The following is a 17,886-nucleotide window of genomic DNA, read 5'->3' as shown; positions in this document are numbered from 1 at the left end:
TAACACACTGATTTCCGTTAATACCCTACAGTTGTGAAATCCAAGCAAACAGAAGCTCACAGGAACCACGAGGCATACAGAGCTTGGGGACTTGGTTTGGGTTATTGTTGATTAAAAAGAAAAAAGGGATACTTACCCACTCTCCAGCACTAACCAACTTTGCCATAATCCCACCCCAAAGACAACCCAACTAATTCTGTAGCCTCTCTCCTACTCCCTCCAACTCAAGCTGCAAGGAACTCCCACGAAGACTCAGACAGAGAATGCTGAAATCGAGAGCTGTATTAAACCTTAAAAGAATGATGCACTCAGTGGCTGGCTTAGAAATAGTCTGGGGGCCCGAAAAGGGATCCTAACAAGCAGTCGCGACAATTAAAGTCATCGCACTGCCAGAGTCTCCGTGAAAATTCCTCATTCATTCAGCCCCACCTCTGAATATTTCATTCAATTCACTGGCACCAGACCTGGGGTCAATTTACCCAGCGCAGCAGAGCAACATCTGCAATTTCCTCGGTGGTGTGAAGAGTGAGTAACAGCACAGGTAATCAATGTGTGTAAATAAAAACCTGTGATGCTGGAAACAGGGAGGGGAGGAGGAGAAACTCAGGAAGAAACACCAGGTCCCTGGTGGCGATGGTGGTACCCCCAGAAAATGCCTCCCCCACCTCCAAATGAATTCTGTAAATATATATCAACAAACCTGCAGGGGATTCTAAGTAACTCCATCACTGAATCTCTTTTATTGAATTTCTAAATAATAACAATCCAATATGTCCAGGGTCACCTACAGCCAACAGGTGGAATGAATTCCTAAAATGATATAGGTTTTACCTGTAGGGCTGCCCATGGCAGTATAGTCCGAAGGCAAGATCACATTAAGATGAAAGGAGAATCTTTCTGATTCCAACCCTGAATTGGTATGGAAAAGGCAATGAAGTTTCCCCAAAGACAGGTACTATGATTCCATCTTCCAAATGAGAAATACAGCCTTTTGTTTGCATGGACTTTTTTTCTTTTAAGAGAATCTTATTAAGAATTCTGTTGGGGCATGAACAGCAGCTCATTTTATGCTCTGGAGATATAGTTTGAACTACCAAAGGTGAGATAGAGTATCTTCAGATACAGTGAGCAATATAAACACAATCTGGGGAAAAGGATCACGGGTAAATTAAATGAACAAATATCCATCGAGGGCCTGGGCCTTAGCACTGAGACGCCCTGACAGAGAGCTCCCTTAACTGAGCTTTCAGTGAGAAACAGGAAGATGCAATTACGGTCTTCCTGAAAAATAAGCAATTAATCACATCCTGCTTCAGATTCATTGCTGTGTGCCCAAGATCCCCCCATATCATTCTGCCTTTGCCCCTAAAATCTAATTCCCTCGAGTCCTCTCTGGTTTTTCAGATCACTGATCAGCACCCTAAGCAAGCTTCATTCTGACCTGGCCAGCCCACTACTGACCAGCGCTAGAGCTCTCCACACGCCTCCCTGCAGTCCCATTTGTGACCTTCAGTATGCTGCATGTGTCAAGGTTAAGCTGCCCAGGAACCATGCATCCTTCAGTATCGGGCCTCCACGTCTGCCCTTGGCTGTGATGCCAGTGCAAAACCTCGCAGCCCTGCTGGGCCATTTCAAATCCATCTGAGGGCACATTCAACAGCTAGTTCGCTTTCTGCCTCTCCTCCCATCATCAGATCCCTTTGGGGTTGCTGAGCAAATTTAGACAGAAAGGCACAGCCAACACTTACCAAAATCCAACCCCAAATTTTAAACCCAGCACCCAGGCAGGCAGGAATGAAGGACCACTTCAGTAGCTTTCTAAGTAAAAATCTGTCTCAAATTCAATCGCAGCCCTCAACCCTATCTCATGTCAAGTGCCCAATTCCCCACAATAGTCTAAAATCTTTTCAGGAACATTACTGTCAAAATAGCACCCAAGGGGAGACACCATCCAAGAACCAACACGATATCCCTTCAAACTGATGTCTAAGCTACAAGCACAACAAATCGGGAATGAATGCTGCCAAGGAGAAAATCAAATTCTGCTCGTCTCCTAAGTGGGCAGCAACTAACTACCCAACATTACCCTGAGAGCCTCCAAGAGAGGAGCCAGGGCCGGTCCAAGAACTGCCTGGGAACTCCCCGCTCTGAACACAGACTGTCATCAGATCATGAGAACGAAGTGAGACACTGAGCTCCTGCATCCACAGAGGCTACTGCATTTTAGACAGATTCCAGGAGGCGGAACCCAGGACCCTCCTGTCCCAAGTGCCACACTAATGCGTTTTTCATTAGCTTTTTAAAAAATGAAGAAAGACTTCTCATGTCAAGAGGTTTACAGTAATAGTACACTTCCATTTTCTAGTCTCCTGGTTTGTTTGGTTTTTCCCCTGTGAAGCCCGGTTCTGGGAATCAGTGGCTCGCTGCATCACACTCCCTCCCTCCCGGTGGCTCATGGTAGCGGGGCTTTCTCTGGCTGCCAGCGCTCTGCCAGCGCCCTGATCTTCAGCAGACTTCGAGCGGAGCCGAGCACAGCTCTGTGAGAGCTCCGGCACAGCCACTTGCAGCTCTGATAGCTAAACCCATCAGGAACCCTGAGACACAGTTTTTAGGTTGTTTTCAGTACAGCCAAGATAGCAACCTCCATCTACCCACCTGAGAGATGGAGACCTAGGTGGACAGATACATAGATGGACAGCTCACCTTAACCCTGCACATTTCTCCTTCCACCACAGATCTGCACTGCTAGATATTGCCCACTATCTCCTCCCTCTAAAGAAGACCAAAGACTAGAAAACTAACCCAAAGTACCCAATTGACAATTATGATGCTGCAGACAGGAAGAGGTACCTTAAACACAGCAAAATGAAAATATTAACAGTCAACCCCTCCCAAGCCCAAACAGGTAAATTGCTTTCCCAATGCAGGCTGGTTAACAGCTTCCCCCCACCACACTCCCGCCACCCGACCACCACCACCTTGGGGCTCTGTAGGTCTTGCATCAATGCAGGTCCCTTAGAAAGTCAAATTCTCACTTACTCAGATCTACCAAGAATCCCCAGTGCCTTGCTATATGAAAACCCCACAAACGGCAGTTCTTCGCCCGAGAAGCCTGAGGGGTTCAGCTGGCACGGAGAGGATGAAACCCACGAATTCTTCTCTGGTTCATCAAAATTGGAGGTGTCATCATCAGACTTGAGGGTGGGAACGAAGGGGGGAGGAGCTGGTTAAAGAAAAACAAGAAGAAGGCGGGGAGAGAGAGAAATTCAGCCAGATTGCACACTGTTGCGGAGAAAATCCTCCGCTGACTCCCTCAGCGTTTGCGATGGCACTGCAGCGCCTGCTTTCAATCTAGCTCGCATAGGCAGCCCCTGCCTGGGCTCGGCTCTTACAGCAACAAGAGATTAACCCCTTCTCTGCCAACATGGCCACCCACCCGCAGACAGGCTGCCTTCCCTGCTGGGATAAACTGAAGGATAAACTCAAACAGGTCACTTGATGGAAAGAAAGCACTTGGGGAACTCATGTGAGCAAGCCGCTCATTGCTGATATTTCCAGAGAGCTTAAACAGAGCATCAGCGGGTGGTGCCAGCATGCCCGATGACCTAAACCCATTCATTTCCTCTTCCAGACAGGTCTGCATTATTAATATTTAGTGCTATTCGTTGAAATAAGGTTGAAATAAGATGGAATTTCTATGTTTTGTGGATTAGCCGGAATGAGAGGGAGGAACAGGAAAGGGGATTGGGGAGGTATGTAACTCCTGTTAGGATAGCACTGCAGTCTAGCTCATTCATATCCAGATGAGTACACACGGAGCTCTTATTAATCACTTTTTTTTTAGTTCATTTTCCCTTCTCCCCAGCTCAAGCATGCCCCCCCCATAATCCACCGCAGTTAAATCAGCATAATGAAACACGAGCCAAATAAAGTACTTCCCCATGATTTACAGCACCCCTGCGCTGACGGATGCACCGAAGGACATCGGCGTCCTACCTCGTTAAGGCATGACTCCCGGCTAGGGGCATCTTACATCTTTCTCCACTCGCTGCAGACCTACTCAACTCTCTCGAAGTCAGGGAGGTGGAAACTCATCCATCCGTCACCAGGAGGCTGCCCATGGCGGTGGGCTCCCAGGAGTGCAGCCGGCCAGGAGCGTTACCATGGCTGCAGGCTGAAGCGTCTGAGGCAGCTGGCCCAGCGAGTTGGCGAGCTGGGCATCACATCCCCCGCAGTGCAGGCTTCATGCTCCCCACTCCGTGCGAGCTCTGGCTGTAACACCACCTGGCCGCCTGCGTGGCAGGGGCCAATGCTGATCTGAGTGACAGGGCAGCATGAGTCACTGCCGGAGTTGGCTACAGCGCCCCCTAGGACAGTTGTCATAGCCCTTCACAGTCCAGACTTCTTGTTTAACTCCTTGTTTCCTGGACAAAGCCGTGTGCCAGATCTGAGCAGCAGTCTGTTTTCTATTTACAGACTCAAATGACTCTGGCTGTTTCCTAAGTTCCCCAGTGACAACAACATCTGCAGCAGCACTGGGAAGTAAATGGAGTGGGGAAGGGATGTGGAGGGTGGAGGAGAGGAAGGGGGTCTGGCTGCTCCCAGGAAGTGCAAAAGAGCATTCTCAGAGCTTCAGGTGCATTCGGATGAGGTGGGAGATTGAAAATGTAAAATGTGCACTGCCAGGAAATTATTTAACACCTCCAAGCTCTCAAGAGAATTTAAATGTTCTCTGTTAGTATCAGAATCTACTAGCTTAATACTTTAAAAATTAGCTGATGGGGAAAAAATTACATTGAATGCTTCAGCCTACATCCAATGCATACTTCCATCAACACAGCCTCAAATCCAATCTGATTTCAATTACCCAATACCTTTTTTTAAGCAAAAAAAAAAAAAAAAAAAAAAAAATTAATGAAACTACATCTCATAAGAATCAAAAAGAGTTTTCCATTCTAAAATAAGGAAACTCAAATAAAGACAAGAAATGTATGAAGAGAGATTTGCAGATGATAATAGCATGGAAGCATCGTGGTTATGGCACCTACTTTGGGATCTGACTGAGTGGATTCAAGCTTTACCACTTAACAGCTCTGTGACCTTGGGAAAGTTACTTAACCTCTCTGAGCCTCACTTTCAATACAGAGATAACTTCCTCAAAGGGCGGCTGGGAGGTCTAAGTGAGAAGAATCTGTATAAAATGCCTGTACAGTTCTCAACACACAGTAAGCACTCCATGAAGACTGCCTACTATACTACTGTTGCTCATATGAGATACATGTTTACGACAGATGCTGCAGTTACTGAAGTCCAGTGAGATTCAGCAGAATCTATGTTGAATATTCTTTCCTGCACACGACACTGACATACTCATGCGGATGTCTGTGCTAATCATTTAATTATATCACTTAATTCCTAACAGAGGTTTAATAACCTTCCCACTATATCCTAATCCAGCGGTCATCAACCTTTCGGACCTCATGGACCACCAGTGGTCCATGGACCACCGGTTGGCAACTGCTGTCCTAATCTATCTTTAGGAGACTAAAATAGAATTTCACTTCTGAATGAGGAGTATGATTAATATAGGGGTAGAAGCCACCCTCTGTGAAATAATTATGATTTAGAAATTCCATACTATAAAATAAGAGTCCTCTTTAAAACTCCATCATGCTCAAAGGTAGCCCATCTCGTCAAGATTTTAAAAAAAGGCCAGATAAGCTGCAATAAAAAGAAGTCAACATGAAATATACCAGCTGATAACAGGTGAGATATTCAGAGGACAGATTAAAAGCAAGGGATGTAAGCCTCCAGACAGGTAGTCAATTGAGTGCAACAGGAAACTCTGAAAAGAAGAGACTCTGAGAATCACATGTGGGCGGGAAAAGAGCCAATGTCTCAGGTCAAAGAGAAGGTGGGGAAACGAAGCTGAAAGTGATGAGGATGCTCACCCTTGACCAGGGCCCTCTAGGGGGAAAGAAATAGGGTGGCTACTAACACTGTAAACCTGGGTAGAGTGTCTGCGTTTACAGTATCCTGAATGCTGTGGGAACTACAAGGCAAGAAATGAACATCAATACTGGTCCAGAATCGCGAGTCCTTAGGGTACTCACAGACACAAGTGTAGAATAACTTGTAGGGACACTCTCACAACCCAGGACACACACACACAATTCCTACTGCAAATGAGTTCACAATAAAAAAGTAAAAACAATCAGCTACACATAACAAGAAGAAAGAGACCATCCAAACTATCATGACAGAGCATCAACAGATGTAAGAAATAGGAAAATCTGCCCTCCAAAAACTGCAGATAAAAGAACAATCTAAAATGGACCATTGCCCTGACCGGTTTGGTTCAGTGGATAGAGCGTCTGCCTGCGGACTCAAGGGTCCCAGGTTCGATTCTGGTCAAGGGCATGTACCTTGGTTGCAGGCACATACCCAGTAGGAGGTGTGCAGGAGGCAGCTGATCGATGTTTCTCTCTCATCGATGTTTCTAACTCTCTATCCCTCTTCCTTCTTCTCTGTTAAAAAAAATCAATAAAATATATTTTTTAAAAAATAAAAAATAAATAAAATAAAATGGACCATAAAAAATTTGTAATTTATTGTCAGGTAAAGGAGTAGAAATTCTAATAAAAAAAACAAAATACTCTGAAAAAAGGACCAAGCACATTTGAAAGGAAACAAGTGAAACTTATAAAAATGAAAAGTATTATTACTGAATTTAAAGCTAAAAATTTATTGGATGCATTAAATAAAAGACTAGACACAGCTGAAAAGGAAGTTAGTGAACTGGCAGTTAGATCTAAAAGCATCACATAGACTTACACTTCCAAAGTGTAACCTGTAGGCTGGCAACATCAGCATCGCCGGGGAGTTAGTTAGAAATGCAGAACCCCAGGCCCTGCCCCATGCCCAGGGAATCAGAAGCTGCATTCTAACAAGATATGCAGGTGATTCATGAGCACGCTACAGTTGGAAACATGCTCCTAATGAATGCAACACAGAGAGACAGAGAAGACATGAGAGGTCAAAGGACAGAGAATGACAAGGTTCAATACACATCTAATTGCAACACCAGATAGAGTGAGCAGCAAACAATCAAAATCTAGATGCCATATTTTAAAAGGATTATGTAAAATTTGGCCAAGTCTAAAGACCACCAAGTATGTGACCACATCTATCTTAGGGAACTAATTCTCCTTTTCTCGTACATTATGGAAAATGGCCCTTATTTGATCCTAATAAACTGTAATATTTTTTGCTTTAAAAAAGGTGCTAAGCCCTGGCTGGATGACAGTCCCATACACCAGAAGGTTGTAGGTTTGATCCCCGGTCAGGGAGCATACAGGAAAGCAACCAATCCATGTTTCTCTCTCACATCTCTCCCTCTCTCTTTCCCACTCCCCTTACCTCTCTCTACCTCTCTCCAGCCCTCTCTCTCTAAAATCAATAAGCATGCCCTCAGGTGAGGATTTTTTGTAAAGTATTTATAGGTCATTGGATCTGTATCTATGTTGATGGAATCTGAAAACATAACATACTGCTAGGAACATAGTAGGTGCACAATAAATACTTACTGAACAGACATATAATTAAATGACTAGAAAATACCTTTTGCAAAGAGAGCACGTAGCCTAATACAGGCTGTGAGGAAGTTACTTGATGTTTAAGTTAAATAAAGAGGCCTTAGAGCCTCTTTATTTAAGGTGGAGATTGTTCTGTCTGAAAAATATGTTAATGAGTGCCTATATTATTTCCTGATACAGTATTACAAAATCATCATCTCCCCTACCAACACACCCATCACACTCAAAAATGACAAATAAGAAACCACATATTAAGATCTATTTTTCAGTGGTAAAAGCCACTAAGAAAAAAATAGAAAAATATGTTTTCCTACATATTTTTAAATAAATCAGCCTGTGCTTTAGGTCACATCAGGGCACTTTCTCCTTGGTGGCAGGGGCTCTCCAAATAAGTTCTGCAGGGTTGTTTTTTCCCGCCGGTTATATAAGATAGATGGCAAAACAAGGCTTTCAGAAACAAAGAGCTATTTTAAGAACTATAGTTAATCTCTTTCCTATAAATTCTCTCTTTTTTTTTAAGTCCTGACATTCATTAGAAGCTTTGAGGGGGGAAAAATTTATTGCCTTCAAAAGTATTCAAAACATAGCCCTGGCCCGTTTGGCTAAGTGGTTAGAACGCTGGCCCTCGAACTGAAGGGTCGTGGGTTCAATTCCAGTCCAGGGGACGTACCTCATTGCAGGCTCAATCCCCAGCCCTGGTTGGGGCATGTGCAGGAGGCAACCAATCAATTTGCCTCTCTCACATCAATGTTTCTCTCTCTCTCTGTCTCTCTCCTTCCCTTCCACTCTCTCTAAAAATCAATAGAAAAATATCCCTGAGTGAAGATTAACAAAAAAACACACAAAAGATTTTCTAATTTTGTTGCTGTGTCTATCACCTGCTTTTCCCACTGGAACACCAGCTCCATGAGGGAAAGGCTGTGCTGTGTTCACCACGGCACACCTCACACCTACAGCAGTACCTGGCTGTCCTTGTTCCATGTTTACTATCTGGTTTGAAGGAAGGAAGGAAGGAATAATAAGAGCCTTAGATGTGGGATAATTTCTTAGACCTAATGGGTTATTTCATGCAATATGCCACTTTAGGAGACCCAATTTAGTCATGAAGAATTGACACATAAAATCTATATATATAAAGAGGTAATATGCAAATTTGCCAGGATGCATTAAGGCATCACGACTGGCTCAGGAGAAGGCTGCATCATGACCCGCTCAGGAGGAGCTGTGCGCACAGATGGGCAGGAGGGGACTGCGTGCCGCCCCCAACCCCAGCGACCGTGGGGAGGCTGGGGCTGGCAGCGGGCGGAGCGGACACACACCAGGGGTGGGGGTGTGCTCTGAGCGGCCGTGGCGCAGTTCAGAGCACACCCCCACCCCAGCGGACACACACAACAGGGGGGCCTCTGCTCGTGAGCTGCAGAGGAAACACCTTTTCTTTTTTTTTTTTTTTTAAATAAATCTTTATTCAGATTATTACAATTATTTCTCCTTTTTTCCCCCATAGTTCCCCTCCAGCCATTTCCCACCCCACCTTCTGCCCTTACCTACCCCCCACTGTCCTCATCCATAGGTGTATGATTTTTGTCCCGTCTCTTTATGAACCCCCCCATACCCCTTTCCCCCTGAGAATTATCAGTCCACTCCCTTTCTATGTCCCTGATTCTATTGTATTCACCAGATTATTCTGTTCCTCAGGTTTTTAATTCACTTGATTTTTAGGTTCACTTGTTGATAGATATGTATTTGTTGTTCATAATTTTTATCTTTCCTTTTTTCTTCTTCCTCTTCTTTAAGAATACCTTTCAGCATTTCATATAATACTGGTTTGGTGGTGATGAACTCCTTTAGCTTTTTCTTGTCTGTGAAACTCTTTATCTGCCCTTCAATTCTGAATGATAGCTTTGCTGGGTAGAGTAATCTTGGTTGTAGGTTCTTGCTATTCATCACATTGAAAATTTCTTGCCACTCCCGTCTGGCCTGCATAGTTTCCGTTGAAAAGTCAGCTGACAGTCGTATGGGTGCTCCCCTGTAGGTAACTAACTGTTTTTCTCTTGCTGCTTTTAATATTCTCTCTTTGTCTTTTGCTCTTGGCATTTTAATTATGATGTGTCTTGGTGTAGTCCTCTTTGGATTCCTTTTGTTTGGGGTTCTGTGGGCTTCCTGGACTTGTAAGTCTATTTCTTTCACCAGGTGGGGGAAGTTTTCGGTCATTATTTCTTCAAATAGGTTTTCAGTATTTTGCTCTCTCTCTTCTTCTGGCACCCCCATAATTCTGATGTTGGTACGCTTGAAGTTGTCCCAGAGTCTTCTTACATTATCTTCAACTTTTTGGATTTTTTTTTTTGCTTTTTGCTTTTTCGGTTGAGTGTTTTTTGCTTCTTTGTATTTCAATTCTTTGACTTGATTTTTGTGTTCCTCTTGTCTGTTTTTGGGTCTCTGTATAATATTTTTTATTTCAGTCAGTGTATGTTTAATTTCTAGTTGGTCCTTTTTCATCTCTTCGAGGGTCTCGTTATATTTATCGGCCTTTTCTAGGATATTCTTAAAAAGCCTTATAACCGTGGTTTTGAATTCTATATCCAGTCGTTTGTTTTCCTCCATTTCTTTCGTTTGTGATCTGATTCTTAGACACCGCATTTTCACTGCTTCCCTGAGTTGGTAGATTTGTGTGCTAGGTTTCCAATTTGGCCCAGTGGGTCTGCCTCCCCAGTTAACCTGAGGTGGACACTCTTGGTGCACCCCTTTGTGGACTGTGTGTACAGCCTTGTTGTAATTAAGTCTTTATTGTTGTTGGTATCACTGGGAAGAATTGACCTCCAGGCCAGTTGGCTGTAAGGATCAGCTGTGTCTATGCTGGGAGAAGTCCGGTGCTGGAGACAGCCTTATAGGATTAGACTTGCCAAATTGCAATAGCCTCTGTGCTCAGCTTGGATGGGGTGGAGTCTCAGTCTTGGCTTCCCATCAGCCTTGCCCTTGCTAGCACGTGTGTGCCTTCAGTCCTCTGCCTTCCCGGCTCCCGATTCTCCGCCCGAGAGTCCAGACTCCCCCCACAAGAGCGTGGGTCTCCGGGGGCTCGCCTGGAACTGGGGTTCACTGCAGTCAGAACTGGGGCTCACTTCAGTCAGAACTGGTGTTCAGTGCCGTCAGGAGCCTCTGACTCCCTTCTGCTAGGGAAAGCCTGTGGCAGCCTCCGCAGCCTTTGTGCGCACTGGCGCGAGCGGACTTTCAGTCTTCCGCCTTCCCCGGCTCCCGAGTCTCCGCCCGAGAGTCCAGACTCCCCCCACAAGAGCGTGGGTCCCCGGGGGCTTGCCTGGAACTGGGGTTCACTGCAGTCAGAACTGGGGCTCACTTCAGTCAGAACTGGGGTTTTGTGCCGTCAGGAGCCTCTCACTCCCTTCCGCTAGGGAAAGCCTGTGGCAGCCTCCCGCAGCCTTTGTGCGCACTGGCGCGAGCGGACTTTCAGTCTTCCGCCTTCCCCGGCTCCCGAGTCTCCGCCCGAGAGTCCAGACTCCCCCCACAAGAGCGTGGGTCCCCGGGGGCTTGCCTGGAACTGGGGTTCACTGCAGTCAGAACTGGGGCTCACTTCAGTCAGAACTGGGGTTTTGTGCCGTCAGGAGCCTCTCACTCCCTTCCGCTAGGGAAAGCCTGTGGCAGCCTCCCGCAGCCTTTGTGCGCACTGGCGCGAGCGGACTTTCAGTTTTCCGCCTTCCCCGGCTCCCGAGTCTCCGCCCGAGAGTCCAGACTCCCCCCACAAGAGCGTGGGTCCCCAGGGGCTCGCCCGGAATAGGTGTTCAGTGCAGTCAGAACTGGGGTTCAATGCGGTCGGGGGCTCCCTTCCCCCTTCCGCCAGAGAAAGCCAGCCAGGCACTCCGCCGCCCTTCCTCTCTGCGCGCACAAAGACCCTTTGCCGTACCTCCAATTCTCTGTGAGCTTTTCTCCTTCCTTCTAGTTGTAGAATTTTCACTCAGTCAGCTTTCCTGCGGTTCTGGATGGTGTCCGTTCTGTCTTTTAGTTGTAGTTTTGAAATTGTTGTGCGAGGCAGCAGTTTAGGTGTTTACCTATGCCGCCATCTTGGTTTCTCCTCTATTTAAATTTTCGGAAACACCTTTTCTGACTGCTCATTGGCTAAGCTCCCTGTACACTGCCACTCACAGTGTTCTAGGTAACTTGGGTAATAAGAATTCAAGAAGGCGATCTAGGGTTTTTCCACCACACTCCTGGAGGAAAAAACAAAGGTCTGCTCCTGGAGGGGCTAAGAAATGTCATATCCTGCCCTAGCCGGTCTGGCTCAGTGGATAGAGCCTTGGCCTGCAGACCGCAGGGTCTGGGTTCGATTCTGATCAAGGTCATGTACCTAGGTTGCAGGCTCCTCCCTGACCGGGGTCCAGGTCAGGGCTCATGCAGGAGGCAACCAATCAAAGTGTCCCTCTCACACTGATGTTTCTCTCTGTCTTTCCCTCTCTCTTCCCCGCTCTCTAAAAATCAATAGAAACATCCTCAGGTGAGGATAAAAAAAAAAAAAAAAAAAGAAAGAAAGAACTGTCATATCCTATGAAAGACACATCTTGAAAATGCCTAAAGAAAGTTGTCATTTTTTCGTGGTGAAGAGACTGGAGTCCGTGTAGATGAAAAACCTTGGCGGCTGCAGTGGCCAGCAATGACAGCAGCAGCGGGGTGATGGGGATGGCGCCTTCCTCTGATTAGCCCGGTCACTTCCCACAGAGGGAGGCCAGACTGCGGTCTGGGACAGTAGGACATCCCCTGAGGGCTCCGGGACTGTGAGAGGGGGCAGACTGGGCTGAGGGACCCCCCCCAACCCCAGTGCATGAATTTCATGCACCAGGCCTCTAGTATGTAAATAAAAACACCTGAGCCTAGATATAGCTCATAAAACTTCTATGACTTTTAATCATCACTGTGGGTCACAGACATCGGTACTGTGTATAGCAGAGGTAGAAGATGAATAACAGCCAACACAGTGTCATAAAGGACAATGGCACATAAATAAATATAATGAATCAGGACTGTGCCTGAAACATAGTGGGCATTCAATAATATTAAATAAAAAGCATTTGCAACTTTATTCTATCTACCATGATGTTCTACACTTTAAAAAGGCAGTACTTAGCCCCTCCTGGGTAGCTCAGTTGGTTAGAGCATCACTCCAGTACACCAAGGTCATGAGTTCAATCCCCAGTCAGGGCACATACAAGAATCAACCAATGAATGCATAAATAAGTGGAAGAACAAGTCAATGTTTCTCTCTCTTTCTCTCTCCCCTCTCCCTTCTTCTCTCTCTAAAATCAATCAATAAATAAAAATTAAACAACAACAACTACTTAGCCTGGCCATGTGGCTCAGTGGTTGAGCATCCACCTATGAACCAGGAAGTCACTGTTCGATTCCTAGTCGGGGCACATGCCCAGATTGCGAGCTCAATCCCCAGAAGGGGACGTGCAAGAGGCAGCCGATCAATGATTCTCTCTCATCATTGATGTTTCTACTCTCTTTCCCTCCCCCTTCCTCTCTGAAATCAATAAAAAAACACTACTTAAATAATTAAGTAGTTGCTATATTCAAACCTATAAGGAAGACTACAAAAAAAATAAGCTATCTTTCAGTTCCTTAAAATCTGAGGGGCCACTGGGATTGCACTTACCTGTGTTAAAAACACAGAACTGCAAAATAAGTGGAAGGGAAGCAATTTCTGTTGTTTAGAGGTCAGGATATAGGTGTGAATAGTCAAGAATACATTAGTGGAGTGAGAGCAAGTTTTAAAGATGGGGATACAGGAATTTTTGTGTGTTCCTGAAGGGAAGTGTCATGGAGGTGAATGAATCTCAAGAGTTGGTTAAAAGGTGTCTTCGTGGCTGAAGTGCAGAAAGAGTGCTACTTTAGATAAGCCACAGAGCGGCAGCCCAAGAGGCTATGGGTAATGAGGCTGCAGTACGTGAAAGTGAAATCTTGGCTGCACCTCAAAAGCGGGGGGATCCTGGATTGGACTGACAGGAGGGATTATCAGAGAGAGTCTTGGAGTGCTGCGTTGGTGTCAATTCCTGCGACTGATATGATCGTTTCAGTAGTGATAGTGGGAAGAGGTCGACGGCAGAAACCTCCAAAGGACAAGTCTACAATAGTCAGCATGACAAATTCTATCCAAAGGAAGTGATAACAGAAGCAGACACAGTGTGGGTTAACAGGAGACAGGCTACAGAAAGAAATGGCAAAATGTAATAACTGAGGCAAGTGCAGTATTTGTTATCATTTTAAAAATACCAATGACCAGCTCTAATTCCAAGAGAAAAGGGTTACAACAGAAAGAGCAAGCTAACCCAATATCAGGTCTCATGAGAATGAGCCAAGAGAATAAGTCAGAGGATAGGCAAATAGAGCTAATTACTAAATACACAGAAGTAGCGGAGCCCATGAGAACAGGTTATATTCCTTATAGCCTCCAGGTGGGAGGTGATCAGATATAATTCATCCAAATGATACATTGTATAAGTTATTAAAAAAGAAGACAAATCATAACCAGTTTCCAACAGAGTTAAGCAAATTAAAAGTTTTCCCATCTCTTTACTTCCCAAAAGAGTCATAAAAAGACTTTAGGGCAATGTTGATTTGGCTGGTGATTTTCACAATGTAGCTTCAAAGTAAACGAATAAGGAAGTTAGAGTTACTGGAGTATGCTTTCGTCAATCCATGCCACGGTGCTAGGGTCTGGCTGCCAGCTGCTGAAGAGAGCTCCTCTCTGGTGGCAAAGAAGAGATCTCGGTGGGGTTGTGAGCTCTGTCTGAAACTCACCGTTCTCAAAAGCCATGTCCTTAAAGGCTACCTAATAGCAAGTTCTTGGGTAACAACTTACACTTTCCCACAGAACTGTGCTGTCAGAGATCCTTTCTCTCAATTCTGACGGCACTTGAACCAGATTTCGAGCCTCTTAGTTTTGCTTTTTTTTTCCCCTTCCCTCTCAATCTAGGTGCTCAGTGACCTGTGAAACATCTACAGAGGCTAGAAAACACTCAAAAGACAGACCTGTTCACACTACAGCTAGGCATTTCTCTGCAAAGTGGGGTCTGGATATATCCAGTCTGGGACCCAGGTAGAAGCTCCAGACTATACTTAAAAGCAAATGAGCTGGTTCATCAGCTTCCATTCTCTAGAACCTGCTCACCCTCAGTCTCAACAACTGAATTACTTACACCCAGGAACACAATGGATTTGATTCATTCTTTGCTGCCCTCAAGATTGTAGTATCCTTTCCTCCAACATTTTCAAATTTTATTTTTAAAGGTTTGCTATGAAAACTTGCACATGCTCAGTAGTAGTAAGGTAGAAAAATGAATTCCCATGTGCCCATCACCTTCCACAGCTGGCAAGTCCCAATCTCATTGCATCTCACCCCGCCCCACCTTGTTTGCTTGCTTGTTGGTTATTAAAGGCAAACCCCAGAGATCCTATCATTTTGCCCATTATTACTTGCAGGCGATACCTCTAACCCAGGGTTTCTCAGCTGTTTTGTTGCAGGGGCTGCCAGGTGTATTATAGGTTACCCACAACCTAGACCCACTAATGCCAATAGCACCTCCAGTCATGACAACCAGAAATGCCTCCAGACATGTCTGAATGTCCCCTGGAGGGCAAAGCGGCCCTCAGTTGAGAACCACTGCTCTAATACAAAAGGACTTAAACACACACACATACACACACACATACACACAATACTGTCACATATTCAACAAAGTTAATAGCAACTCCTTAACATTCTCTAATACCATGTTTGTGTTAGACTTTCTCCAATTGTCCCAAAACCATTTCTTTACAGTTGGTTAGTTTGAAGCAGGATCCAACCAAGGTTCATACACTGATTCAGTTGGTGTACCACCTAATCTATACCATTTAATGCTATTTATTGGTTTAAGAAACTGGATCGCATGTCCCTATAAAATTTCCCACATTCTGGACTTGGTTGGTTATATTCTTGTGACTCGTTTAACATGTTTTCTGTCCTGCATGTCTCCTATAAACTGGCAGTTAAATCAGGGCCTTCCATATATTCATATTCAATTCTTTTGGCAAGAATACTCCCCAGGGTGTGTTGGCTATGTACTAGTGCATGATATTAGAGGGCACACAATGTCTGCTTGTTTCCCTTCTTGTGATGTTAAGAAAGACCCAATGAAAAGGGTTCCAATGATATCAGCCTGATCCCTCTACCATAAAGGTCTCTCCAATCTTTCCATTAATGGTCACTAATGACCACTGCCTACAGCCATTATTTCATTAAGGGCTACAAAATGGTGGTTTTCCAACTGTGTCATTCCTTCTGCATTTATTACCACATCAACAATTTGGTTACCCTAGAACAGTGGTTGGCAAACTCATTAGTCAACAGAGCGGCAAACCGCGGCTCACAAGCCGCATGTGGCTCGCGAGCCGCAGTTTGCTGACCACTGCCCTTGAAGATAGTTCAAATAGGAAGGCAAGATAAATGCTTGGGTCTTTCCCTATATTTAGGAACATTCAGAGTAATGAGTTGGAGGGTGGAGGCCCTCGGCCATGGCCAGAAGTAACCAATAAGATTTCTTTTTCAGTTATTGGTGTGTACACATGAATTTTTATATAGTTGATGTCTTCACTGCAGTCTTTTCAATGCTCATATTGTCCCACCTTAGAACAGAGAAGCCCCTCTACTAGATATTCTTGCCAAAAAAAGGTCAAATCAGAATCCATTTTAGTTTTTGGAGCTGCCTTCCAGTTTACAGGGCCTGGAAGAGCAAATACAAAACCACCACCACCATCATCAGCCCCTGCTGAGAAAGCAGAGACAAAGTGGGGATGTTCTATAAGACAATGACCTAACTTCATCAAGTCAATGACATGGGGGAAATTTTTTTTTAATGTAAGCCCATCTCCATAGCTGACTATACTCCAAGATATGAGTGACTTTACATCCAATTGGAGTGTTGGCAAGATGTGGAGAAACTAGATTTCTCACACATTGTCAGTAGGAATATAAAATGGCACAACCACTATAAAAAACTTTGGCACTTTCTTAAAAAGTTAAGCATACATCTATGATCCAGCCATTCCACTCCTGGGCATTTGTCCAAGACAAATGAATGCATATGTCCATAGATTTGTACACAAGCGTTCATAGAAGCTATATTTCAAATAGCCAAAAACTAGAAACAACCCAAATGTCTATCAGCAGATGAATGGATAAACAAATTGTGGTATATCCATACAATGAACTACAACTTAGCAATAAAAAGAAATGAAATAATGATACATCCTACAATGTGGATGAATCTCAGAATAATTATGTTGAATGAAAGAAGAGGGATAAAATAAGTACATATTGTATGGTTTCATATAAAGTTTAGAAAATATAAACCAGAGTGACAGTGGCAGATCAGTCATGGTCTGAGGGCAAGGGGAGGGAGGGGGAGAGGTGGTAGAGAAGAGTTACAAAGAGCCATGAAGATATGTTGGGGGTGAGGGACATGTTCATTATCTTGAGGGTGGTGATGGTTTCACAGGTGTATACATACACCAAACTTAAGCACACACTTACAATGCATGTACTTACTGTACACCTATTCTTCCCCAGTAAAGCTGTCTCTGACCATTGGGAAGGGAGAATATTTTGTCCCCAATTCTCTCCTGGTCTAAGGAGCTTCCACCCAGGCTCCTTCACCCCATGAGGTAGGCATGTAGAATAAACACATCTAGTCTCGCCCTTTAACTCACTCCTCCCCCAAGGAAGGCGGCCTTGGACATTCAGCCTATGTTTTAGTGGCGCACAGGGTTGCTGCGAAAACAAGAACCAGGCTCAGCACTTCCTGTTTACTGCCTATGTCCAGATGCGCAGGCACTCAACCAAGTGACCCCGCTTGTCCTCCTTATTTCCATCAGGCCCACTGCGGCAAGGCCTCCCTGGCCACGAGGGAAGGCCTCCCATTCTTCTCTGTTCAATAGGGTGGGTGAATTGAACAGACCCTTACATCGAAGGTTATTGAGCACTTGCCTTGCCAAGAATAAAGTGGATATTTTCGTCCCTATCTGGCTACCAGTTCTTTGTGTGTGTCCTTTGTTAGTCAGAATTTTGAGGAACAGAAGGGTGGGTCTTAGAACCCAAAGTGTCAATGCTATACCTTTCCTTTCTCTCAGCAGGGAGCAACAGAGTTGGCCATACTTTTCTCTAAAGTGAGACACTGAAAATCATTGCCAAACCCTCAGTCATGAACAACCTGGATCTCCTAGTCTTTGTCCCAGGCTTTAATCTCTT

At 44.9% G+C, this 17,886-nt stretch overlaps 1 protein-coding gene across 1 annotated transcript in view; it reads right to left on the bottom strand.

Annotated features, from left to right (window-relative positions):
• Window positions 1–17,886, bottom strand: part of CIT (citron rho-interacting serine/threonine kinase) — a 150,406-nt gene that overhangs the window by 100,182 nt on the left and 32,338 nt on the right. Inside the window, exon 6 of the mRNA XM_080649954.1 lies at window positions 3,040–3,223. Within this exon, the coding sequence (XP_080506080.1) occupies window positions 3,040–3,223 (184 nt within the window). The remainder of the gene's footprint in view (window positions 1–3,039; window positions 3,224–17,886) is intronic.

Source organism: Plecotus auritus (assembly GCF_963455305.1).
Source record: "Plecotus auritus genome assembly, chromosome: 13".
Taxonomy (NCBI): domain Eukaryota; kingdom Metazoa; phylum Chordata; class Mammalia; order Chiroptera; family Vespertilionidae; genus Plecotus; species Plecotus auritus.
Note: the sequence above shows the minus strand (reverse complement) of the source record. Positions and strands in the feature narration are given on the sequence as shown.